At 47.6% G+C, this 27936-nt stretch overlaps 1 protein-coding gene across 2 annotated transcripts in view; it reads right to left on the reverse strand.

Moving 5' to 3' along the window:
• LOC132583939 (inactive phospholipase C-like protein 2) overlaps window positions 1-4073 on the reverse strand; it is a 62175-nt gene extending 58102 nt beyond the window's left edge. For both annotated transcript variants that reach the window (XM_060255689.1, XM_060255690.1), the window contains exon 1: window positions 3838-4073. In XM_060255689.1, coding sequence (XP_060111672.1) covers window positions 3838-4038 — 201 coding nt within the window. In that variant the 5' untranslated portion in view covers window positions 4039-4073. The remainder of the gene's footprint in view (window positions 1-3837) is intronic.
• Between the last annotated feature and the right edge of the window lie 23863 nt (window positions 4074-27936).

Here is a 27936-nt window from a genome sequence, read left to right on the forward strand (position 1 = left end):
CTAGAAGCCCTTCCACTTTGCCCCCCCCCCACCCCAAACACCAAGAACACAGAGCATCACTGCCCCAGACAGAGAGTTCCAACAACACGCTGTGGCTAATAGCCACTGATGAACCTCTGCTCCATATGTTTATCCAGTCTCCTCTTGAAGCTGGCTATGATTGTAGCCGCCGCCACCTCCTGTGGCAGTGAATTCCACATGTTAATCACACTTGGAGGAAGGTGACCCCAGGACCACATAGGGCACTCTGTAGTCCTAGTTTCCTTTATATCCCACCTTTCTCCCCAGCAGGCACCCAAAGGGACTTCTATCTTTCTCCTCTCCTCTTTAGCCTCACAACAGCCCCGGGAGGTAGGTTAGATTCAGAGTAGGCTAGGCTCAGAGTAGCCCAAGGTCACCCCTTGAGCTTCCATGGCAGAGTGGTGCTCCTTGGAGGAGGAGAACCAGATCAAAGCACCATCAAGCAGGAAAAAAATGTCCTTCACCGACAAACTCCGGTTTGCTTGCGATGTCCGAATGCAACCATAACGCTGCTACAAGTCAGAACAGACAATGCTGGGCACGGGAAGGACCAGATGCTGCGGCAGCCGGCAGCCAGAGCGTGCGCATGTGCTTTGATGGCAGTGCTGGGGGGGGGGGGAGTTGACTGCGTGAGCAAGATGGCTCGGCTTTTCAGCAGGCAGCCAGATTTGATGACTTTCAGCCTAATTTTATGACTATAATCGCAGCATGGGAAATGTCAACGGAGCTCTCCAGGGATTTTCTCGTGAACTTTGGAACAGAAGTGGGGAACTGAGGGAGGGAGACTCCTGCCACTTCCACAGAAAAGTCTCTGCTGAGACAGAAAAGAGGGCACAGCCACTCGCTGGGCATTTCCCGGGCCATCCAGAACAGAAAACCGAGCCAGTGAGGCCTGCAGACGAGAAGAAGTCGGTTTTGACTTGGGAAGCTCCCCTAGACGAGCTGACCTGGATCCCTGAAAGATCGACTTGCCAAGGTTACTTCTCTTCCATTTGCCAACAGGGAGGGAAAGGAAAACATACTCAAGTCAAGAATGCTGCCAAACGCTTCCATTCGCATTCCTGTATTGCATTTCCTTAATCTGGGATTGTTGTCATGGCTGCTGATAAAGCACAGCGATGAAGTGACTGTCCTACGATGCTGAAAATCCCAGTTTTCAAGCTTATCCTTATGCCACGAACTCACCACACTGGCCTCCACCTTTCTCCCAAAGGGGGCTCAAAATGGCTTGCAATCGTGCATCGACCACAACCCAGGTTCATACCTGCACCTTAAGCACTTGATGACTGCAAAAGTCAGGCAACGTCTGCAGCGCAGGTCACGACTGATGGAATTTTCACCCAGCCTGAGAGGCGATGATTGTTCAAGGGGGCCAATACGCATGCCAAGTTCCCCATCACAAAGACCTGATTCGCAAGATTGGTGGGCCCCAAACTATCTGCCACGGAGATGTGACAGTTTCACAGACCACACGAAGGGCAGAACGTGCAGTCACTCCCGTTGGTGCAATTGCAGCCATTAAGGAGAACATCTTGACCAAATGGCACGAATCAAAAACGTCTTCGTTATTCTGTTTGCTAATTTTACTAAAAAAAAAGCCATATGCAAGATATATATATATGTATTTTATTGCCATTTCATACCGTCTGAGGAAGTGTGCTGCACACAAAAGCTCACACCCTGAATAAACCTTTGTTGGTCTTAAAGGTGCCACTAGACGCTAACTTTGCTCTACTTCTACACAATATTAGCTGGGCCGCAGCCTGTCTGGGGACTCCAGATTTCTCCCCAAGTGCTGGGAAAGACAGAAGGCAAAAGGAGAAGGGGACTGCAAAAGAGGAGATGGCTGGACAGCATTACTGATGTCACTAACACGGATTTGAGCAGACTTCAGAGGATGGTGGAAGACAGGAGGGTCTCGTGAGACTTGGTCCATGGGGTCGCAAAGAGTCGGAACTGACTGTGCGACTGAACAACAACAAAAAAAACACATGGACGATGCTGAATGCATGCACCACCGTTAGAGCAATTTAAGAGCTACACATACAATTTGGTGTAAGAGATACACATATAGTGTGGTGCAGCGGACTCTAATCTGGGGAGCCGAGCTTGATTCCCCACTCTTCCACATGCGGGACAACCTTGGGCTAGTCACAGTTTGCTCTGAACTCTCTCAGCTCCACCTACTTCATAAGGTGCCTGTTTAGGGGAGAGGAAGGACAGGTGACTGTAAGCAGCTTTGAGACTCCTTAAGACAGAGAAAAACAGGGTATAAAAACCTATTCTTCTTCTACATGCATGAACCATCTGTGTCACTGTTTGGTCTGTTCATATGTGTAAGCTCTGAGAAACTAACATGGCCGAGAAACAGGACGGAACCGAGATGCTGTACATAATTCCTAGTCTTGTTCACAAGTTACAGGGAATGCACATACAACCTGCCTGCAGTGTACAACCTTTCTGCATGCATCGAGTAATTATCATGTAACATTCAGGCAGCTCAGCATGTGATTCAGACCCCATAGTTACCGGTCCCTTTCATTCGTAAAATGAACGCATGTTGGTTCTTTCTTACAGGTGTAAAAAAGAATGCCATGTCGGTTCTCTCTTACATCCATCCAGGATGTACAAGAGTTCACGGTAACGGGTGAATAGGTCTCCTTGACCCAACCATCACACACAACCGCTATGACATCAAACCACAACTTGCACACATGAACAGATCAGCACTAACATAAAAACATCCCTGACTTCTCAATTACCATGTCTTTGTCCATTCAGCAGCCAAAGGAGCCCAGCGTTCCCAGAAATCAGGTAATGCTGCATATGTGAACAGGTGGCATTTCACCAGCAGGTCCACAAGTTTAACAACACCGGCTACATCCACGTGGACACCCACATTAGCCCTTCGCAGCAAAACCAGGCAGGAGTGCATGCATGGCTTCTCTTTTTGTAATACTCCCTCCAGCCCTGCTTTTCTGTTCTCCGCTGCTTTCAGTAGAAATACCTCTGCTAAGCTCGCCATGCATCTGATGAAGTGAACGGTGAGTCACAAAGGATTGTACTGGAATAAATTTGGTGCGGCGCTGGACTGGTGTTTTGCCACAGGTTAAAAAGCATAAATAAATTATGAGGGATGTGTACAGTGGAATCTTCTTTAAAGAATCTTCTTTAAAGGAGAACAGCACCAAAAGATGTCCTTTTTTTTGGCAGGAATTAATTTAAAAATTAGTGTTTTTCAGGGAGTAGGGTTATTCAGGTCACAAGCTGAAAATGAGTAGATACGGTAGGTGGTTTTGAGCATGGTTAGAAGTATTTGCCAGGCAGGAGAGAAATTTAATTGGAGCTAGAACTTAAACACACACACACAATAATCTGTTCACCGCTCCACCCTCAGGAATAAAAAAAAAAAGGAACAACCGCTGCAACTCTGAGCATAGGCAAAATGCTTTTTGCTCACAGGCCGGAAAACCCTCCGGAGACTGGACCCACCCAGGCAGGAATCCCAAGGCTAGGCATGTTGGAAAGGGGAAGAATGCGGCCGCGGGGGGAGCTTTTAGTGTGGTTCGTAAAAGACAAGCCAGATGGGTTTGGAGCCTCTCCCAGCTCCTCGGTTCGGATTTAGAAGGTCAGATGAGGACAGAAATGGTTAAGGGGGTAGAGACGAGGGGGGAGCCGCCGCTGCTAGGACGTCCTTAACAGATTGGGGGGGGGGGGGGCGTGGAACCCCTTGCGGAGAAGCAACCCCCCCCCTCCCCAGACGCACGTGCCCAAGGAGCCGGGGGCGGGTGGGGGGAGCTCGGGATCGGGACCCACCTTCATGATGCCGGCGGCGGGGGCGGCCCTGGCCAGGCCGGGGGGGTCCCTCTCGGCGGAGTTGTCGCGGCTGCTGCAAGCCGAGCCCCCCGAGGCGGGGCGCCGCGGGCTCCGCTGGCTGCTGCCGGCTTCGGCTTGGGGGGGCGGCGGCCCAGGCCGGGGCGAGCCCGGGGGGAGGAGGCCGAGGGTCCCGTCCGCCATCCCCCCCCCCCTCCGGGGCTCCCAGCAGCCGCACCGGCCCGGCCCGGCCCGGCCCGCCGGAGCTCCCCAGCCGCTGCTGCGCCCTCCGCGCCGCCCTGCGCTCCTGCGCCTCGCCTCGCCTCTGCCCGGCGGGGAAGGGAAGGAGGAAGGAGGGACGCGGCCAGCCAGCAGACGCCGCCGCCGCCAGGGGGTGGAGGAATGGTGGGCCGGCCAGGGCGGGGCCTGCCCGAGCACGGCCCCCCAAGCCCCTGCCCCCAAGCGCCCCCCGGCCCAGCTACGCGCCGCGCCTCGCCTCCAGAAGGGCCCGCCTGCTCCCCGGGCCCAACCAGGCGCGCTTCTGCTGCGCCACCCCGGCACGTGGGAATGGGCCAACCCGGGTCGGGCGAGAGGAAAGATTTGGGGGCGCAGCGAGTGATTCAAACGGAGGCTTTGGCCATGGAAAGAAGAGCCAGTTTGGAAAGGGAGATTGGGGCGGTCCAGAGGCACGGGTGGGCCACACCCAGGCTGCCCGGCTGGGTTTTCTGATGCAGCCGGGGAGAAGAAAGAGGGCTGCCTTTGTTTCTGGGACGGGTCGCCGCTCCGGAATTTGTCACGGGTTTCTTCCTTTGCTTCACCTTCAGGGGAAGGCTTTCGCCCCGATGGGCTCTGCACAGCCGCTGCCCAGTAAGGCCAGGGAGGTCCCCGCACGTGTGAATGAGCCCTAAATCCACAGCGAGCGTCTCCGTCTCCGCAGGGTCCCCAGGCAGGCTCAAACCCCATCAGCTATTTGCTACAGGAGATTTCCGCTCGTCCTCGGAGGAGCTCAAGACAGGCAGCATGTGCTCCGTTTCCCTTGAGGTTCCGAACACCCCTGCGAGGTAGGCTTAGCTGCGCCAGAGGGGAACGGATGCAAAGTTGCCCTCTAGGGCCGCCCTGGTGTAAATCCACGCGGCTTCTGTCAGGGTTGGAAAAAGATCTGCCTTAATGACACACCCAGTCGTTTTTATCATGTCCTGAAACCGAGGGGTTCAGCCTATTTGAAACCAGGCCTCTTTGGCTCCCCGGTGCCAGATGTGTTTGGGCAGATGTGGTGGAAAGCCTAACCAAGTCCCCGCAGATTTATGGCGGCCCCTGGTGGAGTTTTCAAGGCTTGGAGAAGGGCTTGCCATTGCCGGCCTCTACACAGCAACTCTGGGTGGGCTCCCATCCAAATACTAACTTGGGTTGACCCCAGATAGCTTCTGAGATCTGGCTGTGATTATGGAATGTCGCTCTGTGCAGGCTCAGAGGCGCACTCCCCATACTACTTTATGGGTTATTGGGCCAGCGCTGCATTTCAAAAGAGTAAACCCTGCTTAGTTTTTCCCCTTGGCCTATCACTCCAAGAGTCATCTGTTTTCCTTCTGTCTTAAAAATGTCCCAGCCCACGAAAGAATTTGAGTGCTTGTTTCTGGGATCTTGCACGCTGATTAGCGCTAAACATCAGTATGTTTTTGATCAAACGTCAGTCGATGGAAACAGTCTGGCTAGCGCAAAACAATCAGCATGCTCACTCTTTGCAGCAATTTGCAAATAAGTCCAGCCACCAGCCCATAAGAACAAAGTTGGAGTCCAGTAACACCTTTAAGACCAACCAAGTTTTATTCAGAATGTAAGCTTTCGTATGCATGCAAATGTCCTTTCAATTTGACGAAATGTCCTTTCAATTTGTTAATTTCACTGTTTTGCTATTGGATTATAACTTGGTACCAATTTGCATGCTTAACCACTGCCTACCAGCTATATATGTAACTCTGCTCACTGTGCACCGTTCCTTTGTCTGATGAAGTCTGCGTGCATATGAAAGCTTACATTCGGAATAAAACTTGGTTGGTCTTAAAGGTGCTACCGGACTCCTGCTTTGTTCTGTTGCTTCAGACCAACATGGCTGCCCACCTGGATCCAGCCCATAAGAAGCTAGTTGCCCATCTACTCAGGTGAATTTGTTAGTCATTTGTGTGACATTCACGGTCTGAACTGAGCAAAACTATTGTGCAGTTTATAAAGCTTTCCTTGACTTTAGGAGAGGGACTGTGGCTCAGTGGTGGAACAGCTGCTTGGTTGCAAAAGTTCCCAGGTTCAATCCCTGGCATTTCCAGTTAAAAGATTATGTAGGAGGCGATGGGAAAGACCTCTGCCTGAGACCCTGAAGAGCCACTGCCAGTTTGAGTAGACAATACTGACCTTGATGGACCAAGGGTCTGATTCAGTATAAGTCGGCCTCCTGTGCTGCTTAGAAAAGAGCAAGAGTCCAGTGGCACCTTTAAACAAAATTTGTGGCAGGGTATAGCTTTTATATATCACACCTAATCCAATCATAACCTGCTATTGTCATTTGCCCGCTAGTGCCATTTGGCATCTGAAATCACTCCGCTCTCCAGTCTTCTGAAGAAGTGAGCACAGTGACTCACAAAAGCTCCAACCCTGCCACAGATTTTGTCAGTCTTTAAGGTACTTCTGGATTCTTGCTCTTTTCTGCTGCTGCAGACTCACAGCTACCCATCTTGGTTGCTTAGCATCTGAGGATGACATATATTAACTATAGACCAGGGGTGACCAAACTTGCTTAACATAAGAGCCACATAGAATAAACACCAGATGTTTGAGAGCTGCAAGGAAGGAAGGAAGGAATGCAAATAGATGGGAAGAAGTGGGGGAAAAGCAACTTTAACTTTAAAATCCACTTTTGCTTGGAAAGGAAAGGTCCCCTGTGCAAGCACCAGTCGTTTCCGACTCTGGGGTGATGTTGCTTTTACAGCGTTTTCACGGCAGACTTTTTACAGGGTGGTTTGCCATTGCTTTCTTTGCTTCGAGAAGTGATTTAAACAGAGAGAGGCCTTCTCTTAAGGGCAGTGGGGGCTCCGAGAGCCACACAATATGTGTGAAAGGGCCACATGTGGCTCCCAAGCGCCAGTTTGGCCACCCCTGCTATAGACTATGAAGGTAATCTAAGGAAGACCAATATAACTGTGATGGATAGAACATCCAACTGATGAGAACTGGATTTGAATCCTTGTCTACTTGTGAAACTTCCTCTAGTGTCACTATTTCTGGGCCTAACCCGCCTCACAGGGTTGTGAGATCAACCGCAGTTCTAACCCTTTTGTTGAAGCTGATGGGTTTAGACGGGTGCCATTTTTGCTTAGGATACCAGCTGGGTCAATTCCATGCATGCTCCATTACACTCTTTAAAGGAAGGATGAGATAGCGATGTAATAAGTCAGGCGAGTTGGTCTCTCCAAAGGTAGGAGCAAAATACTCGCTATTAAACAATTTACAGTGCGATCCTACGCCCTTGTTAAGTCCATTAAAGTCAGTGGGCTTAGACCAGCGTAAGGCTGTTTTGTCATCAGAAAATGGTCTTGTGGGCAAGAGATTCCAGAGTACGTTTGCATGCCTGTCTTCATCTCTATCATTTTTTTAGAGGGCATTATTTTGTTGCAAAACATGTCTGAGATCAGCTCTGAGTGTCAGAAGCTGCTTCAGTCCCCCTCCCCGCAAGAAATAATTCCCCCATTGTAAATAATCACCCACTGCCCCCCCCCCACACACACACTTATCCTCCAGATAATCTGGTTGCAAACTACAATGGACAGAAAATTTAACATTGCTGTAGCCAGAGTCCCTGGCAATCCCGCCTCTGGTCCTCAGCTCTGCCTCTAGCCCTTTGATCATCAAGGTGACCTGGGAGGTGTTAATGAGATTCTGGGTGCTTTATAACTGTCAACACAGATTGGCAAGACCCTGGCTGGCCAGCCCAGAGTTCAGGGAAGAGGCTGCTTTTTGTAGTGGATGGGAGGGGGGAGCAATTAGTGTAGAGTTAAAGGAACCCCCTACCTGGCCCTGCGTTACCGACCACTGGCATCCAAGCGGGAAATCCATGCAGGGAAAGGGGCCGAGAGGGATGCTGTTGCTGACCTACAGAAGAGAATGAATGCTGCAGTTTCCCTCTTTCTATATAGTAGCAGTAATTATTATTACAAGAGCCCTGTGGCGCAGTACTGCAGTCCTAAGCTCTGCTCACGACCTGAGTTCGATCCCCAGAGGTAGCTGGGTTTTCAGGTAGTCAGCTCGAGGTTGACTCAGCCTTCCATCCTTCCGAGGTCGGTCAAATGAGTACCCAGCTTGCTGAGGAAAAAGTGTAGATGACTGGGGAAGGCAATGGCAAAGCACCCCATAAAAAGTCTGCCGTGAAAACGTTGTGAAAGCAACGTCACCCCAGAGTCGGAAACGACTGGTGCTTGCGCAGGGGACTACCTTTAGTTTTAAATTATTATTACATGAAGCTGCCCTATACTGAACCAGACCTTTGGTCATCCATCACTGTCAGAATTGTCTACTCAGGGTGGCAGTCCCTCTCCAGGGTCTCAGGCTGAGGTCTTTCCCATCACCTGCTACCTGATCCTTTTAATTGGAGATGCTGGGGATTGAACCTGGGACCTTCTATTGTTGCTATTTGCTTTTCCACCCAGCTTAGGGTTCCCAAGGCAGCAAAACCATAAAACCATTAAAATAAGCTTTAAAATACATGTATTTATATATAAATAAATTAAAACACATAGGCTCATGAGAAGGAAGGTAGGTTATTGAGAAGAAGTGAGGGAATCCCAAACAAAACAGAAGAGAAACAAGACAGAAAGACAGATGCATCTCTGGGGAGGAAATTCCATAATTTTGGTGCTGAGACTGAGAAGGCCCTTCCACAGGTTAGCAGTTACCAGACTCCAGTGATGAGGACACCTAAAATGGGGCCTCCAAAGATGACCGTAGTGTTTAGATAGGTACATATGGGAGCAGATAACAGCAACCACTGTTATTATTTCAGGGAATCCTTTGAAGAAGAAGGCCATAGATTTATACCCCATCCTTCTCTCTGAATCAGTGTCTCAGAGCAGCTTACAATCTCCTTTATCCTCTTCCCTCACAAAAGACACCCTGTGAGATGGGTGGGTCTGAGAGGGCTCTCACAGCAGCTGCCCTTTCAAGGGCAACTCTTGCGATAGCGATGGCTAACCCAAGGCCATTTCAGCAGCTGCAAGTGGAGGAGTGGAGACTCAAACCCGGTTCTCCCAGATAAGAGTCCGCACACTTAACCACTACACCAAACTGGCTCTTTGCAAGAGGGGGAGTCTTTTTTTGTCCCTATGGACACCTTTGGAATTTTAACAAAGGACGGTGGGCACAATCACAAAATGGTTGCTTGCAAGAAGGTGGAGGAATAAATCATTTGAGTTATGCCACAGGAGAAAAAAGAAATGAACATGAAAACAGGATAAAATCAGAGCAACATGCAGAAAGGGGCTGGAAATGAGTAACAACCATTTAATTAAGGCAACTCAAAGGGGGGAAATCTTCAGCTGGTATCTGAATAACTGTTAAAATGATGCTCAGTAAATTTACTGGGAGGGAACCAACTATCATACTTTTATTCCACCCTTCCTTCAAAGATGTCAGGGCAGGTCTTTCATCAACTGTTTTTCCTCTACAACAACATGAGGTAGAGTAGAACGAGAGAGAATTGATTGGCCCAAGATCACCCTAACGAGCTTCTTGGAAGAATGGGAATTTGAACCTGAGTCTCACAGATCTAACACTAGTCCAAAACTGTAACCATTATGATTTCAAAATAATACCATTACGAAGGCCTTGTGAGTATATTCCTGGTGTGCCTCCACAGGAAAGGCATTTTTGGACAAATCGCTTAGACTTTGTTGGTGGGATAGAGATGCCAGCCTTCAGGTGGGACCTGATGATCCCCCTGGAATTGCAGCTCATCTCCAGCCTACAGAAACCAGTTCCCCTGGAGAACATGGCTGCTTTGGAATGTGGGCTCTATGGCATTGTAGCCTACTGTGGTCCCTGTTCTTCCCAGCATCCATCCCCAAATCTTTAGGAATTTCCAGGAACCTGGACCTGGCCACCCTACCCCTCCCTCCATCTCCCACTGGTGGTCAGGGCAGGGGGGACCTGGAAGCCTTATGGCAAAGGCACTCAGAAGACAATTGAGCTGAACTAGACATTACAGCACTCCAAGGGTCTGACCTGTGAGAGGGGTTCTTTTAGCACTTGAAAAGGGATTGGGCCCTTGCAGCATTTTTAAGCTGTTGAACTCATCTCTAAAATGGCATTGGTGTCCATGGGTCAGATCTGTAGACGCTGTCATATCTAGTTAGGCCTTCAGTTATCATGTGGGGATCAGATGGTATTTCATTCAATTCCCCTTTGGACCAAAATGAGGCTAATCATGCATGAATCGTGAGAGCCAGGTTTGATCCCCGACTTCTCTGCTGGTGTGACCTTGTGTCGGTCAGAGTTTTCTCAGAGCTGTTCTCTCAAGAGCTCTCCCAGCCCCACCTATCTTACAGGGAGGGTTGTGGGGAGAACAAAGCAGGAGTCGAGTTGCACTTTTAAGACTGACCAATTTTTATTCAGAACATAAGCTTTCGTGTGCTCTCTAAGCACACTTCATCAGACGAAGGGAGAGGAAGGGAAAGGAGATTGTAAGCTGCTCTGAGACTTCGAGCGAAGGGCAGGGTATAAATACAATCTCCTTCTCCTGTTGGGCCAAGTGGAATGAAAGTCATTTCTTTGCTTTTAACAAAAACAGCATAGCTTACTACAATATGTTGACATTCAGGGCTTTTTTTGTAGCAGGAACTCCTTTGCATATTAGGCCACACACCCCTAATGTAGCCAATCCTCCAAGAGCTTACACTAATAAGAGCCCTGTAAGCTCCTTATTGGCTACATAAGAGGGGTGTGGCCTAATATGCAAAGGAGTTCCTGCTACAAAAAAAACCCCCTGTAAATGACATGTATCCAGACACAGGGTTCCAAAGACTTAATGGCGCTGAAGTCTTTGGAAGATAAGGTAGCAATTTCCAGCAATCCCCCCACTTCTGTAGAAGATCCCCCAGTTTGTCCCCTGTGCCATTCCTGAGTCTTCATTGCCCCCCCCCCCCCCCAGGAATGGCATTGGCCAGGGGACAGTCGACTTCCTTTGGGAAGGGAAAGCATAAAAGGCCCACCCCGCGAAGGATGTCTGGGTGTCTGCCACTTGCTCTTTTCTTTCAAGAAGTTGTGCACTGTAAATCCATTGGTGTTCAGGTGGGTTTATACATGGGTCTATTTTGTGCAGCACACTGTGTGTGGGGAGAGGAGGGATATTGGTATATCTGTATATAGCACCTGATACTGTTTTAGGTTTTTAGATATTCTTGTATTTTTATATGTTGTTTGCAGTTTATATTGATTATTGGTTTTTATACGATGTTTTTACAAAAATGTGAGCCATCCTGAGCCTGCTTCGGCGGGGAGGGCAGGATATAAGCCAAATAAATAAATCCAGCGCTTTTTTGTAGAAGGAACTACTTTGTATATTAGACCACACCCCCTGATGTAGCCAATCCTCCTGGAGCTTACAGTAGGCTCCATACTAAGAGCCTTGTAAGCTCTTGGAGGATTGGCTACATCAGGGGTGTGTGGCCTAATATGCAAAGGAGATCCTGCTTCAAAAAAAGCCCTGAATAAATCTAATTCTCAGCATGGCCTTGCCTATGGATACTTAAATCTAGAGGCTAGAACAGTCAAGACAGATCTTTCTACAAAGTAGCTAGATTTTGTTTGGTGATATTTAAGTCTTGGAAACTGTCCTGTAATTAGATTTTAATTCTATTGTATGCCTTGGTCTTTTGTATGCCTTGAAATGACCATAATAAAGAACAAACAAAAGATCTTTCTACAAACCTTGAAAAAAGCTCCTGGGTATGAATACAAATCTTAACTGTAAAAAAAAGGGGGGCGGTAACCTTCCCCCCCCCCCACTAATAAAAGTATGTACCTTTAAGAAATAGATGCCTTCTGAGATCTCAGTGACCATTGCCTGCCTTCAGATTTTGGTTTCTGTCAGTAAGAGGTGGGGAAGGGGGCAGGGCCTTTTCAAGGGCTATTTTGGCCTCCCAGTCCACCCATGTTCCCCTCCTTCCTGTCCTGGAGGGAGGACTCATTGCAGTCCAGTCCAGCAGCAACCGCCAGCAACTCATTACCATGCCATTTGCACAACTTACCCAGGTGTAGTGATGGCTAAGACCTGATGCCGTGTGTAAGTTCCTGTCCCTCTGCTCCAGGCCCTGTCAGGTTTCTTCAGGACGGAGTGACATCGTGGGGTGAAGCATGACATCACTTCTGCCTTGTCCCCAGAAGTGATGTCACAACGCTATAAAAAAGCTCCGCATTAGTGGGGGAGAGTGGGATACAAACAAAAACAACAACAACACAAATTTGCATGAATCTGTTGTAAAGCACACACAACATGGCAGTGAGTGTATTTCTAGAGTGATGCCATGATGTTGCTTCCCTCTCAAAGGCTCCTGCCAGTTACCAGTGCTGAGCTGGCAACTCTAGGCAGCTTCTGCACATCTTAGCTGGGACCTGGCAGTGGCAATCACACAGCTCATCTCAGCAGCTTGCTAGGGCATGACTTTTGCATCTTGGCCAGGAAGAGGGAAAGACGATGAAGAAGATATTGGATTTATATCCCACCCTCCACTCTGAATCTCAGTCTCAGAGCGGCTTACAATCTCCTTTCCCTTCCTCCCCCCACAACAGACACCCTGTGAGGTGGGTGGGGCTGAGAGAGCTCTCCCAGAAGCTGCCCTTTCAAGGACAAGCTCTGCCAGAGCTATGGCTGACCCAAGGCCATTCCAGCAACTGCAAGTGGAGGAATGAGGAACCAAACCCGGTTCTCCCAGATAAAAGTCCGCATACTTAACCACTACACCAGACTGACTCTCAAGCTGAGAATCAGTGTGGTATAGTGCTTAAGAGCATCAGACTAGGATCTGGGAGACCCAGATTCAAATACTCATTTTCCCCACTCACTGGATGACCTTGGGCCAATCAATCTCTGTCAGCCTAATCTACCTCATGGGGTTGTTGTGAGGATAAAACGGATGGGATGAAAATTGTGAAGAAGAGGAGTTGGTTTTTATACCTGGCCTTTCACTACCCGAAGGAGTCTCAGAGCAGCTTACAAACTCCTTCACTTTCTCTCCCCACAACAGGCACCTTGTGAGGTAGGTGGGACTGAGAGAACTCTAAGAGAACCGTGACTTGCCCAAGGTCACCTAGCGGGCTCCATGTGGAGGAGGAGTGGGAAAATCAAACCCGGCTCTCCAAATTAGAGCCTGCCACTCTTAACCACTACACCACACTGACTCCAGTACACCAAACACTGTCAGCTGCTTTGGGTCCTCATTGGTAGCAAAGTGGGGTATAGCCATAGCTCTTGTAGAGTGTCCTTGAAAGGGCAGCTTCTGTGAGAGCTCTCTCAGCATCACCTACCTCACAGGGTGTCTGTTGTGGGGGAGGAAGGTAGAGATTGTAAGCCGCTCTGAGACTCGGATTCAGAGAGGGCGGGGTATAATTCTGCAGTCTTCTTCTAAATGAAGTAAATAAGTAACAACTGAAGACTATAGAACAAAGTAGGAGTCAAGTTGCACCTTTGAGACCAACAAAGTTTTATTCAGAATGTAAGCTTCCCTGTGCTCCGAGCACACTTCATCAGAGGAGGAATCAGGCACATTCTGCTTACATTCCACTTACACTCCGAATAAAACTTTGTTGGTCTCAAAGGTGCAACTTGACTTCTGCTTTGTTCTACTGCTTCAAACCAACACGGCTGCCCTCTTGGATTTATCTAACTGAAGACTGTGGTAGAGAGAGATGAAAGAAAGAGTGATTGGTTAGCAGGAAGAAGGAAGCTGATAAAGGAAAGAGGATATAGGGGTTGCCAGGTCTAAAATGAAATAGTGGCAGAAGGGGATAGAGGGGGGAAATGAAGTAATCCCTGCAAGTCCTTGTGGGTTCCTCATGTGTAATATAAATAGGAGCAGAGGCGCTAGCTAATTTCTAAAAAAGGGGTGCTGGGCGGCACAGGGATCTATGCTGACAGCAAACGGCTTTCCTAATCATTTCCAGAGAAGCCACCCACATTTCTGTTCATTGTTTTCTTGACAACCCCAAATAGACTGTGAGAAAGACAGAGCTGCATGACCCAGCGTGGAGGCATCATCTGATGACGTGAAAACCCTATTCCCAATTCACACATGCGGGGAGACGGCGAGTAGGCCGGCGATGACTCAGTGGCTTGGCAAACGTCATCCACCCATTGCTTTCACTCCTGACCTGTGGCATTCAGAAGAGGTTGCACAGTACCGCCTCCCATTGGGCTGAAATCAAGCCCATTTCTCTCAGGACTGGAAAGGTACTGAAAGGAAAGCAAGAAGGAAAGGAAAGGAAAGAGAAAGCTGAGATTTTTGGAGGGAAAAAAGCAGGGACGCAAGGACTGGCCGACGTTTCTCTTTCTGTCTTCCCACCCGCCACTCCGTACTTCGGTTCTGTAGAACAGCTTGTTGATACGATTCTGGCTGCCACAGAAGGACACTTGAGACCTTCGCTTCCTGCCTGCCCCATAGCCGCCCCTTTGCCTTTCTGGTCAGCAGCTGTCCACCCTGCAGGCCCCCTCAGCAGGAAGGCCTGCTCTCTTTGCTCAGCACCAGCAGGGGTCCACAGGATGCCAGATGGTCTCAGAAACCTCCACCTCCAAAAGGGCTTCATCCGGAACCCAAGGTTTAATGTGGTTCAGGACATTATTTTAAAAATTCAAAACAGAAAGTCAGCTTCCAATCACCAAAAAATAAAATAAAAATCTCTTAATGGGGATTAGAGGAGATTCAGTCATGGCCGCACAACGCATGACTCCTTTTTTTATTTGAGAGCAAAAGAGATAATCCTGCTTTCTTTGCCTTCATCTTTTAAGCGCGCCCACACGTTTTTTTCCTTAAACCAGAACGTGTTCAGCAGCTGGAGGGGTTGATTCCAAAGGGGGAACCAGGGTGGTCCAGTGAGAGCAACAGTTCCCTGATGTGCCACCAAAGGGCACCGCTGCTACCCACTCGTGTTTCCTGGCCCTTGCTTATTTCTGAAGTCTGTGGAGGATAAAATGCAAGTGGTTTAAATGGAGCAGGGGGAAACTCCGGTGCTTCAGGTGGCTTGCCTATCAGCTGACCAACTACAAAGCACTGAGCTGATCTTGGGCAGGTGTATTTGAGTTATACGCCCTCAGCTTGGCCACAAACACTGACCCTGCTTAGCTCCTTAGGCCTGGAAGCCTCTCTCTGTGGCTGAGCAGTGAGTAAACCTTTCCCTTTCTTTGGAAATTTAAACAAAGCAGTGTCTTTTCCCCAAAAACAAAGAGCCAGTCCTGACTTTCCTCTGTCTCCCCAGTGCAGGAAGCAGTTCAGGAGAGACCAACAGGCCTCTGCAGAGAATATCCATTTGGAAGCAGCTGGCTCCATTGGAGGTAGATGCCAGCCAGGACTCCCCCAACACTGTATGGAATCTCTCAGAATTCTGTGATTGGCTGTGCCTCGTGGCAGCCATTTTGTGAATGTCCCTGCTTTCGCAGCAGCCATTTTGTGGTGGCCCTCACTAATCAAAGTGTCCATTGGCTCAACAAGGTTGGAGACTAGCTAGGGTTGCCAGCCTCCAGGTGGGGCCTGGAGATCTCCCGCTGGCAGAGATCAGCTCCCCTAGAGAAGATGGCTGATTTGAAGGGTGGAGGACTCTATGGCATTGTATCATGCTGAGGTCCCTCCCCTTCTCAAACCCAGCCCGCTCCCAGATCCAACCCCAAAGTCTTCAGGTGTTTTCCAACACAGACCTTGCAGCAACCGTACTGGGGATGCCAACCTCCAGGTGGGACCAAAGAGTCCCCGAATTTACAGCTCCTCTGCAGACTACAGAAGTCAGTTCCCCTGGAGAAAATGGATAACATGGCGGGTGCACTCTATGGCCTTGTATGCCACTGAGGTCCCTGTCCTTCCCAGGCTCCACCCTCAAATCTTTAGGAGTTTCCCAACCTGGATCTGGCAACCTTATCCCCCTCCCAGGGTTGCCAAGCCCAAATCAATAAATATCTGGGGACTTTGGGGGTGGAGCCAGGAGACATTGGGGGTGGAGCCAGGAGCAAGGGTGTGACAAGCATAATTGAACTCCAAAGGGAGTTCTAGTCATCACATTTAAAGGGGCCTCTGAGGTACAATATCATATTCCTTTTAAATGCCTTCCCTCCATTGGAAACAATGAAGGAGAAGACTGCAGATTTATACCCCACCCTTCTCTCTGAATCAGAATCTCAAAGTGGCTTACAATCGCCTCTATCTTCTCCCCCCACAACAGACACCCTGTGATGTGGGTGGGGCTGGAGAGGGCTCTCACAGCAGCTGCCCTTTCAAGGATAACTCCTATGAGAGCTATGACTAACCCAAGGCCATTCCAGCAGATGCAAGTGGAGGAGTGGGGAATCAAACTTGGTTCTCCCAGATAAAAGTCCGCACACTTAACCACTACACCAAACTGGCTCCTTCTTTTGGGGCTCATAGAATTGGGCCCTGTGGTCCAATCCTTTTGTATCTTGGAGGATGTTTTGAGGAGAGGCATTGGATGCTATGCTGCAAATGTGGTGCCTCTACCTCAAAAAACAGACCCCCTCGAACCCCGGATGACCACAGATCAATTTTCCATTATACCCTATGGGAATTGGTCTCCATAGGGAATAATAGTGCCCAGCAGACATTTCCCTCCCCCTCCCCCGCTTTCTGATGACCTTGAAGAGGGGGGAGGGCCTCCAAACCAGTGGATCCCCTGCCCCCACCTGGGAATTGGCAACCCTAACTCCCCCATATCCCCTGCTGGTAGCCAGTAGGGACCTGATGACCCTATAGAGGGGCCCTAGTTTGAAGGATTGGACTAGGACTGGGGAAGACCAGGGTTCAAGCTGGAGTCTTCCACAAAGGTAATTGGGTGTCTTTGGGCCAGTCACTGTCTCTCAGCTTGACTCACCTCACATGGGGTTGCCAGATGTCCTCTTTTTAGAAGGCATGTCCTCTTGTTTTTAGTGTCCGTCTTCTTTTGAGCTCTTTAAAAAAAAAACTGATGGAAATGTCCTTATACATGGTTGGTGGAACTTTAAGTATATACATTTTGGCATCAAATTCAAACCCAGATAAGACTAATTACAGGGTACCTCTTGCCTTTAGAACCAGACTTTTTTTATTGCACAACTGGAAAGATCTCTTGCTTAGGAAATGCACTTCCGATTTCATCAACATTCTTATTGCAGCTGCTAGACTTACAACAGTGAATAACTGGATAAACTCCTCCCTGCCGTTATTAGAATATTGGTTTCGGAAATTATGGGAACTGTTTGTAATCAATAAGGTAGCTTGAATTGAATTTAGAACAGTATGAAGGATGTGTTGTTTCTGTTTGGTGTCCTTTAATATCATATTTCATGGAACATGGCATTGTACCTCAGAATTTATTTTACAGAAAACTGTTTAATTTTTGACTTGGAGTTATTTTGTATATTCTGCGCAACTGACTTTTAGACCTTGTACTTTGTTTTCATTATTAGATTGATCTTGTCTATGTGAACTGTACAGACATGCCATGGTTGTAATTGTAAGCATTAAATAAAGTTTGTTTTTAAACGAAAAGAAAAAGAAATGGCCTGTTTTTGGGTGGGGTGGTTAGGAATATTCCTTGTTAGTAGCAATTATCACCGCTTAAAGAGGAGGGGTATTTAAAAGGATATTTGTCGAGGTGATCACTTGTTTGAAGCAGTCAGTTGGGAAACAGGCCCTCTTTTTTTTTCTCTCTTCAAAATATGGTAACCATAATCTCATGGTGATTGTTGTTGTTGGATTATTTAGTAATCCTGCAAATTAGCAGAGTGCTCAAGGCTCATAAGCGCAACGCAGCTGTCTGGAGTGCGTGCACTACAGAAACAAAATTACACAGAGCCTCTTGGTCTATTTCAAACTAATCCGAGTTCTGTTATTATAGGAACTCTGCTTCTATATAGGATAGAGGGGAGATAGATCCTCTAGTCCCGGGGTGGCCAACGGTAGCTCTCCAGATGTTTTTTGCCTAAATAATAATTTATTATTTAATAAATAATAATAACAACTCCCATCAGTCCCAGCCATTGACCATGCTAGCTGGGGCTGATGGAAGTTGTAGGCAAAAAACATCTGGAGAGCTACGATTGGCCACCCTTGCTCTAGTCCAGGGGTGACCAAATTGTGGCTCGGGAGCCACTTTTGGCTCTTTCACACATATTGTGTGGCTCTTGAAGCCTGCACCACCCCATTGGCTGGCTTGGAGAAAGCATTTGTCTCTTTAAATCACTTCCAAGCCTAGTGAGATGGCGGCTCAGAGAAGACATTTAAAGTTGCTTTCTTTCCACTTTTTCTTCCACTTCTATTTGCCTTTTTTCTTCTTCTTTCCTTCCTGCTTTCCCCTTTGTTGCTGCTCATAAACATCTGACGTTCATGTCTTGCAGCTCACACATCTGATGTTTATTCGATGCGGCTCTTACGTTGAGCAAGTTTGGGCACCCCTGCTCTAGTCTAACTAAGATGGAGACACAGGAAAGCCTTTTGCTCTTGTGGTGCGGAGACGGGTGGCAAAGCGAGGAGGCAGAGGGAGAAGCTGGAAGGGAGGACGGTTTCCCTGAGAGTAGCAATCGACACTCCAAAGGGACAGCATCAGAGAGCAGTAAAAGGAACGGTGGTCAGTGTTTTGCCTATCTACCCCGTTGACTTCTTTGAGGTCTTCCTCCATAGTCTGAGACAGCTCACAATCCTTCACTTCAAACCACTGACATGGAAGCCCGAAAACTCTGAATGTGATTCTTGCAAAGGCATTTTGCAGATCCAGCAGGCCTGGAGAAAAACAGTGTTCCCCTTTAATACAGGTTCAATGGGATGTTATTTACCAGGTGCTTTTATTTAATTCTACCACGCCAAGTTTCACTTTCCCCATTTCGCACATTAAGCCTCTATTAAAGGGAGAGGACACTTTTCTCTAGACACGTTGGCAACTCTATCTGACTGCCAATTTTTGTCAGTCTGTGTAACAGGCAGGAAGCCAGCAGGTATAGCTTCTTTCATGAAAACACACCGCGGAAACCTTTCTTCTTGAATTTCTACCTGGCCTGTTTCTGATGTATTCGTGTAACCTGTTTTTCTCTCCGATGGAACCCCAAAGCAATTTACAACATAATCCTTTCTGCTTCCAGTTTAACCTCACAACAGCCTATGAAGCAGGTTAATAATCAAAACAACTGGAACCGATGTAATCAATGGAAGTAACAGAAAAACCGCCGGAAGCAATGAAATTTACATGGAAACGTGTACAAATATGTTTTAGTGCAAGCTTAAATGAAACTTAGACAAAACAAAACTAAGGAACACTGAGCTTTCAACAAACATATGAATTTTCCCACACAGTCTTTCAGTAGCCCTGTAAATCAGCTTCCTGCTGCCGGCAGCAACTGATGAGAGCATGCGTTGACCCATGTTGAAAAAATTGAGCTGAGGCTCTGTGTAATGCCGGGAGAAGGAGGCTGACGAAGTGATCGAAACCGTGAGGAGCGCTTTCATAAGCGGTTCCTTCCTTACTCTCTCCGCATCATTAGGAGTCAGGCACTGAGGAAAAAAGCGTTCACCCACAACTGAGTCTACTCGAAGGAAGCTGATTTACAGGGCTACTGAAAGACTGCGTGGGGCAATTCATATGTTGAAAGCTCAGTGTTCCTTAGTTTTATTTTGTCTAAGTTTAATTTAAGCTTGCACTAAAATGTATTTGTACATGTTTCCGTGTAAATTTTGTTGCTTCCGGTGGTTTTTCTATGAAGCGGGTTAGGCTGAAAGAATGTGACTGGCCGAAGGTCACCCTGCAAGCTGCTGTGGCAGTGCAAAGATTTGAAGCAGGGTCTCTGAAGCTCTGGCCAATACACTATGCTGCGGAAGGTTTGTACATGTACGAACCCTGCTTTGGAGCCACACTGTCTCCCAAAGAAGCCAGAACAGAGCCTCCTGGGCAGTTTTACACACCTTCCATCACAGGCTTCTGAGGAGGCTGCAGACACCTCTGTCATCTCCAGAGGTCCAGGCCTCCTTGGACAGCTACTGTGTCATCTAGGGTTGCCAGATGAGAAATACCTGGAGATTTGAGGGATGAAAGCTGAAGAGAGCAGGATTTGAGGAAGGGAGGGACTTCGATGGGGTAAAATGCCATAGAGTCCACCTTCCAAAGTGGCTGTTTTCTCCAGGGGGACTGATCTCTGTCCCCAAGAGATCCGTTGCCATAGCAGGAGACCTCCAGCCACCACCTGGAGGGTGGCAACCCTATGTGACCTGAGTCCTTTGACTGTAATCACTTGCGTTAACATTAGGACTTCCTTTCTGTAAGTTAATTTGAGAATGCCCAGAGGTGTAAAGCCGCTAAAACCCACACACACACAACTCCACAATTGTGTTAAAGAAATCAACGTTCTCAGGGGAAAGGGTGGTGACGATGCCAGGACGTTAGCATCAGCTCTTCATTTTTGTACCGGGGTTTCAGAGTCCTGATTCCCCCATCAAGTCCTTCCTTTTTTGAATATTTATATCCTTTTGTTATTTTAATATTCCACCCTTCCTTCAAAGAACGTGGTTTAACTTCGTCCCCTCCCACTCCCAGGCCTGTGATCACACGCACCAAATAATGCACTTTCAATCCACTTTCAAATTGGATCTTGTCAATTCACACAGTAAAATCCGATTGAAACATGCATCGAAAGTGCATTAGTTAGTGTGTGTGATCGCAGCCTATCGCTGTAACCGCAACATCGCAATGCCCACCAGTGACCAAAAGGATCCTTTGAAACGTCAAGGAAAAATGAACAGCTCTTGGATGCGAACTGTCATGACATCTACGAATATAGATCAGGAGTGGCCAAACTGGCTTAATGTAAGAGCCATATAGAATAAACATCAGATGTTTGAGAGCCGCAAGACAGGAAGGAAGGAAGGAAAATAGATGGGGGAGAGAGATGTGGAAAGAAAACAACTTTAAATGCATTCTCCAAGCTGCTGGCTGACTTGGCATGCCAAAGTGATTGAAAGAGAGAAATGCCTTCTCCAAGCTAAGAAGAAGAAGAAGAAGATATTGGATTTATATCCCGCTCTCCACTCCGAAGAGTCTCAGAGCGGCACACAATCTCCTTTACCTTCCTCCCCCACAACAGACACCCTGTGAGGTAGATGAAGATATTGGATTTATATCCCGCCCTCCACGCCGAAGAGTCTCAGAGCGGCTCACAATCTCCTTTCCCTTCCTCCCCCACAACAGACACCCTGTGAGGTAGATGAAGATATTGGATTTATATCCCACCCTCCACTCCAAAGAGTCTCAGAGTGGCTCACAATCTCCTTTACCTTCCTCCCCCACAACAGACACCCTGTGAGGTGGGTGGGGCTGGAGAGGGCCCTCACAGCAGCTGTCTTTTCAAGGACAATCTCTGCCAGAGCTATGGCTGACCCAAGGCCATTCCAGCAGGTGCAAGCGGAGGAGTGGGGAATCAAACCCGGTTCTCCCAGATAAGAGTCCGCACACTCAACCACTACACCAAACTGGCTCTAACAGATAAGTGGGGGCTTCAAGAGCCACACAATATCTGTGAAAGAGCCACGTGTGGCTCCTGAGCCGCAGTTTGGCCACCCCTGATCCAGGTGGGTAGCCATGATGGCCTGAAGCAACAGAATCCAGTAGAACCTTTAAGACCAACCAAATTTTATTCAAGATGTAAACCTTCATGTGTACACACACACACACTTCTTCAGATACAATGAAATGGGGGGAAATCACTCATAGGGTTGAAAAAGATTAGCATATAACATGATGTAGACATTTTGAGACAAAACAGGAACAAGAAGTCAAGCGCAGGGGGTCAACAGCTGTATGGATCCAATTAAGGAGAAGCAACATTTAGCGATTGTTACCTTCACACTCGAGGGAAGGCAGACGGGAATCATAAAGTTAACTTCCCCACAGAAAAGATTCTCTTACACGTTTATCTCCTGATATATTTATTGCTTAAACTGTTGTTTCTCCTTAATTGGGATCCATACAGTTGTTGACCATGTGCTTGGCCTTGCTTTGTCTCAAAATGTCTATTTAATTTTATTTATTTTAGTATATTTCTATTCCGCCCATTCCCCGTAGGGCTCGGGGCGGAGCACAACATATAATAAAACAGTAAAATACAATAAAAACATTTCATGAACAGACAACAGCACTCAGAAAATTTCCATATCATCACAATATTGTCCCGCACGTCTTGTCACATCATGACAAGATGTTATCCCATAAAGATGGCAGACATTACTCCATTTTATAGCACAGATGACAATGCTGATAGTGGAGGCCAACCAAATCAAGATATATCATGTTATCAATGTTCCCTCGAAGTCTAAGCTGAGTTAGTTTTTAGCCTTCAGCTCACAGATTTTTGTCTTAGTTCAGGAAGGATGACCCCAGAGAACAATAGCTCACAACTTTAATGCCAGTAGCTCACAAAGTAGACTTTTTGCTCACAAGACTGCAGCTCAGAGGGAACATTGCATGTTATATGCCAATTTGCTTTTTTCTAACCCGATCTATAAGTTTGAATGGTTTCCCCCCCATTTCATTGTATCTGAAGAAATGTGAGTGTACACACGAAAGCATATACCTTGAATAAAACTTGGTTGGTCTTAAAGGTGCTACAGGACAGGAGGACATCTTTCAAATATCTGCCAGGAGGACATCTTTCGAATATAGAGGAAAACAAGAATGAGAAACCGAGAGTGCCATCTGGTGGATTTATGTAGCATTTAAGTGGGAAACGGAACTAGATCCTTCTTTTGACAAAAGGAACAGTAAGCAGCAACAATGAGTCAAGAGAAGTGTGGTTTAACTGGCAGACTGGGACCTGAGAGACTCATGAGGCTCACTGAGTCTTTCTGGACCACTCAGTCTAGCCCACCTCACACAATGGTTGTGAGAAAAAGCAAAGCAATTGAATGCTTCTCCATTATTATTTTTTTTAAAAAGACATCTCTCTACGTGAAAATTATTTCCTACATTTTTAACCCACCCTTCTTTACAAGAAGTTCAGGCCAGGGTATGCAGTTCTTCCTGTGTCCATTTAAATCCTCATAACAACCCTTTAGGCCAAAGTCACCTATTGAACTTTAGGATTAATCTGGCACTTTGACCCTGGCACAACACTTGAACATATGAACATATGAAGCTGCCTTATACTGAATCAGACACTTGGTCCATCAAAGTCAGTATTGTCTTCTCAGACTGGCAGCGGCTCTCCAGGGTCTCAAGCTGAGGTTTTTCACACCTATTTGCCTGGACCCTTTTTTGGAGATGCCAGGGATTGAACCTGGGACCTTCTGCTTCCCAAGCAGATTGTCTACCACTGAGCCACCGTCCCTCCCCAACACTTGTCTTAAAGAGGCTGTCGCAAAGTGGGTGCCAGTGACTGCCTCTTCAATATGTGACACAACAGCTTCCAATTTGAAGAATATTGCTTTTAGAACAGAAAGGAAAAGGCCTTTGGCTTAAAACACACACAAAATCACTGACAGATGGTGTGTTGTCTCCCCCCACCCCACAGCAGTGAGTCATCCACCCGATCCATCAAACTCAGCTTGCTCAAGATCAGGTAGATTTTCCAAGCTCTTAGCACCCTCATTTTGCTTAAGGGATCCCTTGCTATTGATAACTGGTAGTGGTTAGAGAGACTCGAGTTCAAATCCCCACTCTGCCATGGAAGCTTGCTGGCTAACCTTGGGACAGATACTTTCTCAGCCTAACCTGCCTCATGGAGTTATTGTGAGGGGGAAATGGAGATGAGGAGAAAAATGTAAACTGTTTGGGGTCCCCAGCAGAGAAAAGGGCTAGGGTACAGACTAAAGAAAAAAGAACTGACCAAGATCAGTTTTCCCTGGAGAAAATGGCTGCTTTGACTTTATGTCACTACACACTGCTGAGGCCTTCCCAGGCTCTATTCCAGAGCTAGCAAGCCTAGGACAGTGGGTTGGGAACAGAAGTCTTTGGTGGCCCCAAACAACAAAGAGTCCTGTGGCACCCCCAAAACTAACCCATTTATTGTGGCATAACCTTTCCTGGGTCGCGAGCTCACCTGATAGAAGGTGCATCCGCAACAGAGGAACGCCACCATCTTCTCATCAGTTTGCATCTCCACTGCAGTGAATGCAGCGCAGAAACCTGTAACTTTGCAGTAGAGCAGGGGTGGCCAACGGTAGCTCTCCAGATGTTTTTTTGCCTACAACTCCCATCAGCCCCAGCCAGCATGGCCAATGGCTAGGGCTGATGGGAGTTGTAGGCAAAAAAAACATCAGGAGAGCTACTGTTGGCCACCCCTGCAGTAGAGAATTCCAGACCTACTACAGAACTTATTAAAAACCCCTCAAAGGGAACATGTGGTCTCCAGCTCCAGGTTGGGAAATATCTGGAGATTTTGGGGGTGGAGCTGCTATCAGAGGAAGGCCTTGGCCTGTATTTTTATGTTTTAATCTTATAATCTGCTTCAGACATGTTTCCTGGAGAGGCGATGTAAATATTTCCTCTTTAAATTAATGTCCTGTTGTTTGGCCACTGTGTAAAACAATAGGATACAGGACTAGTTAGAACCACTAGTCTGATCCAGCGGGGCTACAGTTGCCAACCAAGGCCTGGGGTGGGGCGGGGAGGCAGGGTTAGCTGAGTGGAGGGAGCCCTAAGGTGTAGAACAGCATTTTGAGTTCATCCTCCAGAGCAGTTTTCTCGCCAGACTACAGAAATCAGATCCCCTGGAGAAAATGGCTGCTTTAGAGGATAGACTCTATGGCAAGGATGTCAAACAAATGGTTTAGGGACCCAGAGGGCTCCTATCAGGCCCCCAAGCAACTGGCTGTCATCTGCTTCCATCTCCCTCTCTCTTGCTTCCTTCCACATCACAGCTTGCTTTGCCAGGCTTGCTCAATCGCACAGGAGCTACAGAGCAAAGCCTGTTTTCTCCATTGGCTGAAGCTCCTTCCTTGGGGAGGAAGGGTGGGGAGGGAGAGCTTGCTTTGCCAGGCTTTCTCAATCACACAGCAGAGCTACTGAACCAAGCCTCTCTTCTATTGGCTGAGGCTCCTCCCCCTCCTGGTCCTCTGGGGAACAAAGGAAAGAGACAGCGCTTCCTTTGCCCAGTTCCTTGGATTGCATGGGAGAGATACAAAGAAAGCACCTTTAAGACCAATGAGTGCTAATGTTTTAAGCATGATTTTTTTAAAAAAATCTTTGTGTGTGTTTGTGTTCTTTATAAAGTTTATATTTCCGCTACCTAATCTTAAATAGGTACACACATGGCCTGGCTTGACAAGGTTTCATTTATGTCCGATCCAGCCGTCATAACAAATGAGTTCGACACCCCTGCTCTATGGTATTATGTCCTGCTAGCATTTCTTCCTTTCCCAAAACACCCCCTGGTCCCAGCAACCTCAAATGTCCAGCTATTTCCCAACCAAGAGCTGGCAATTCTACCAATTGCAGGTGCCCCCAATTTAGTCTTAGAGGGTCACACTGCATGGCCATCATGTCACCAAATAGGCCTACTGAGTGAGCCAGCATGGCGTAGTGGTGAAGAGCACTGCCCTCTAATTTGGAGGTTTGAGTCCCCACTTCTCCTCCACATGCAGCCAGCTGAGTGACCTTGGGCCAGTCACGGCTCTCTCAGAACTCTCTCAGCCCCACCTACCTCATAAGGTGTCTGTTGTGCGGAGAGGAAGGGAAAGGTGATGGCAAGTCATTTTGAGACTCCTTAAGGTGGAGAAAAGCAGAGTATAAAAACCTTCTCTTCTACTTGGCAGCCATCCTTCCCAGCAGCAAAATTTCAGCTTACAAGGGCAGCAGGAGGTAGTCAAATAGTCCGGCCTGGAGACATGAGATGGAAGAAAAACCTCCTTTTGTACTCATGCTGGGCCCTGTATTAGGGCTGGAAAGCAAAAGAGCATCTCCAGAGCTGCAGTGGTTAAGAGACTGAACTATAAGCCCTTGTCCTGCAACAAGCCCCTCCAAACTCAGCTTATCTTAATGCAATGCCAGTGGTCAAGTACCTAGCAATACAGCAGCAAGACTCCTCCACAGACAGGTGCCAGTGTTTCAAAATTCTTCCTTGTAATTTATTGCTCCTGCCATTATTCTTTCTTGTTTATAGTAAATATTCAACCTGATGAATTCTGTGGGATCTGGAAGCTTGCTGTTTTGTGTTATTTTGGTTGGTCTTAATATTACACAGATGAGAATTTTTTAAAAAATTCCAGGGACAAGTATGGCTTCAGCCTTTGTCTTTTGCAGCCAAGAAACTGGACAAAGAAACAAATTGCCATTACTACGCAAAAGTCAATTGCAAAGCAGATCACAGAATGAAAACAAAAAGATTTCAAAACACGGTGCCGGGGGGCTGTTATATGCCGACAATATTTTATTGAGTACAACCATCTTCCAACCCATGGTTATTTCATCAAAACAAGGTTTGCTTCCCCCACACACTGTGCTTTTTGTTCCAAAGAAAATCTAAACACTGTTTGTAAATGATGTTGCTTGTGGCGTTGTTCTTCCTTTCCCCAGATTAAGGACAAAAATATATTTTTGCTCCATAAGAAAAACTTCATTGCATTTCAGTAGAAAACTTAATATACCATGGAAACTAATAACTTTGGCAAGACAATTCTCTAAAATAATGCAATATTTGGAGCCTTTTTATCATGAGTTCCCCTTCCTCCAAGAGCACAAGGGACCTCTTGCTGTTTCTTTGCACAAGCCCCATTCATATTGACAGGATGGCTAAAAGGGTATGTCCCTGGTGAGTACGTTTCACTCTGCGAAAGGAAACCGAAACTGGAGGTTGTCGTGTGACAAGCATTCCAAAAATTTGTTTGCATTCCAGACTGAAGCTGGGTAGGTGTTTGATGTGGCAGAATGTGTCTGATTTTGGCCTCTGGCTGATTTTCACACACTTATTTTCCTTCCGCAGCAGAATTAACTTCACCTTATCTAAATGTGGCTGCTTTGAAGTCTCGCATAGTTGTGTTACTGTGCAGTCTCAACCAGGAGCCATGCTCCACCCCAAAACTTAAACCTGGGACTCGAGGGCTGTTCATTTAGACTGATTTTGCACTAGGGCTTGTTCCGGGTGGAGAGCCGTTTTGCCCCTGTTGCTTCTCTTGGACCGATTTCGCACTATGCTTGTTCTGGGGTGGAGAGCCCTTTTGCCCCTGGTGCTTCTCTTGGACCTATTTCACACTATGCTTTTTCTGGGGTGGAGAGCCCTTTTGCTACTGGGGCTTTTCTAAGTTTCTGCACAAGTTGCCCCGGAGCTACGATTTGGCACGCCATTATTCCACAGCAAGTGGATTCCACTTGTCAGCGTATCCCACTTGCTGCAGAATAGCAGCGTGCCAACTTACAGCTCCGGGGCAATTTGTGTGAAAAGGGACAGAAGTCCCGGTAGCAAAAGGGCTCTCCACCCCAGAACAAGCATAGTGCAAAATTGGTCTCGGTTTTCACACAAGGTGCCCTGGAGCTGTGAGTTGGCCTGCCACTTTTCTGCGGCAAGCAGAAACCGCTTGTAAGAGGATCTCGCTTGCTGCGGAAAAGCAACGCACCAACTCACAGCTCTGGGGCAGCTTGTGCGAAAACAGAGAGAAGTGCCGGGAACCAAAGGGCTCTCCACCGAGAACAAACCGTAGTGCGAAATTGGTCTTACTCTCAGCCTGAGCCACATCACAGGACTGTGATGGTAAAATGGGGAAAGGAGACCCCCATAGAGGAGTCCTTGGAGGAACAGCAGGACAGAACTCCAGGAGACAGAGGAGGACTGAACAGCAGGCCTCAACCAACTGCTTGCCTCTGACCAAGAGTCCATTTACTTTCCAAGATCTGCGTGAT

This window comes from Heteronotia binoei, chromosome 15, assembly GCF_032191835.1.
Source record: "Heteronotia binoei isolate CCM8104 ecotype False Entrance Well chromosome 15, APGP_CSIRO_Hbin_v1, whole genome shotgun sequence".
Lineage (NCBI taxonomy): Eukaryota > Metazoa > Chordata > Lepidosauria > Squamata > Gekkonidae > Heteronotia > Heteronotia binoei.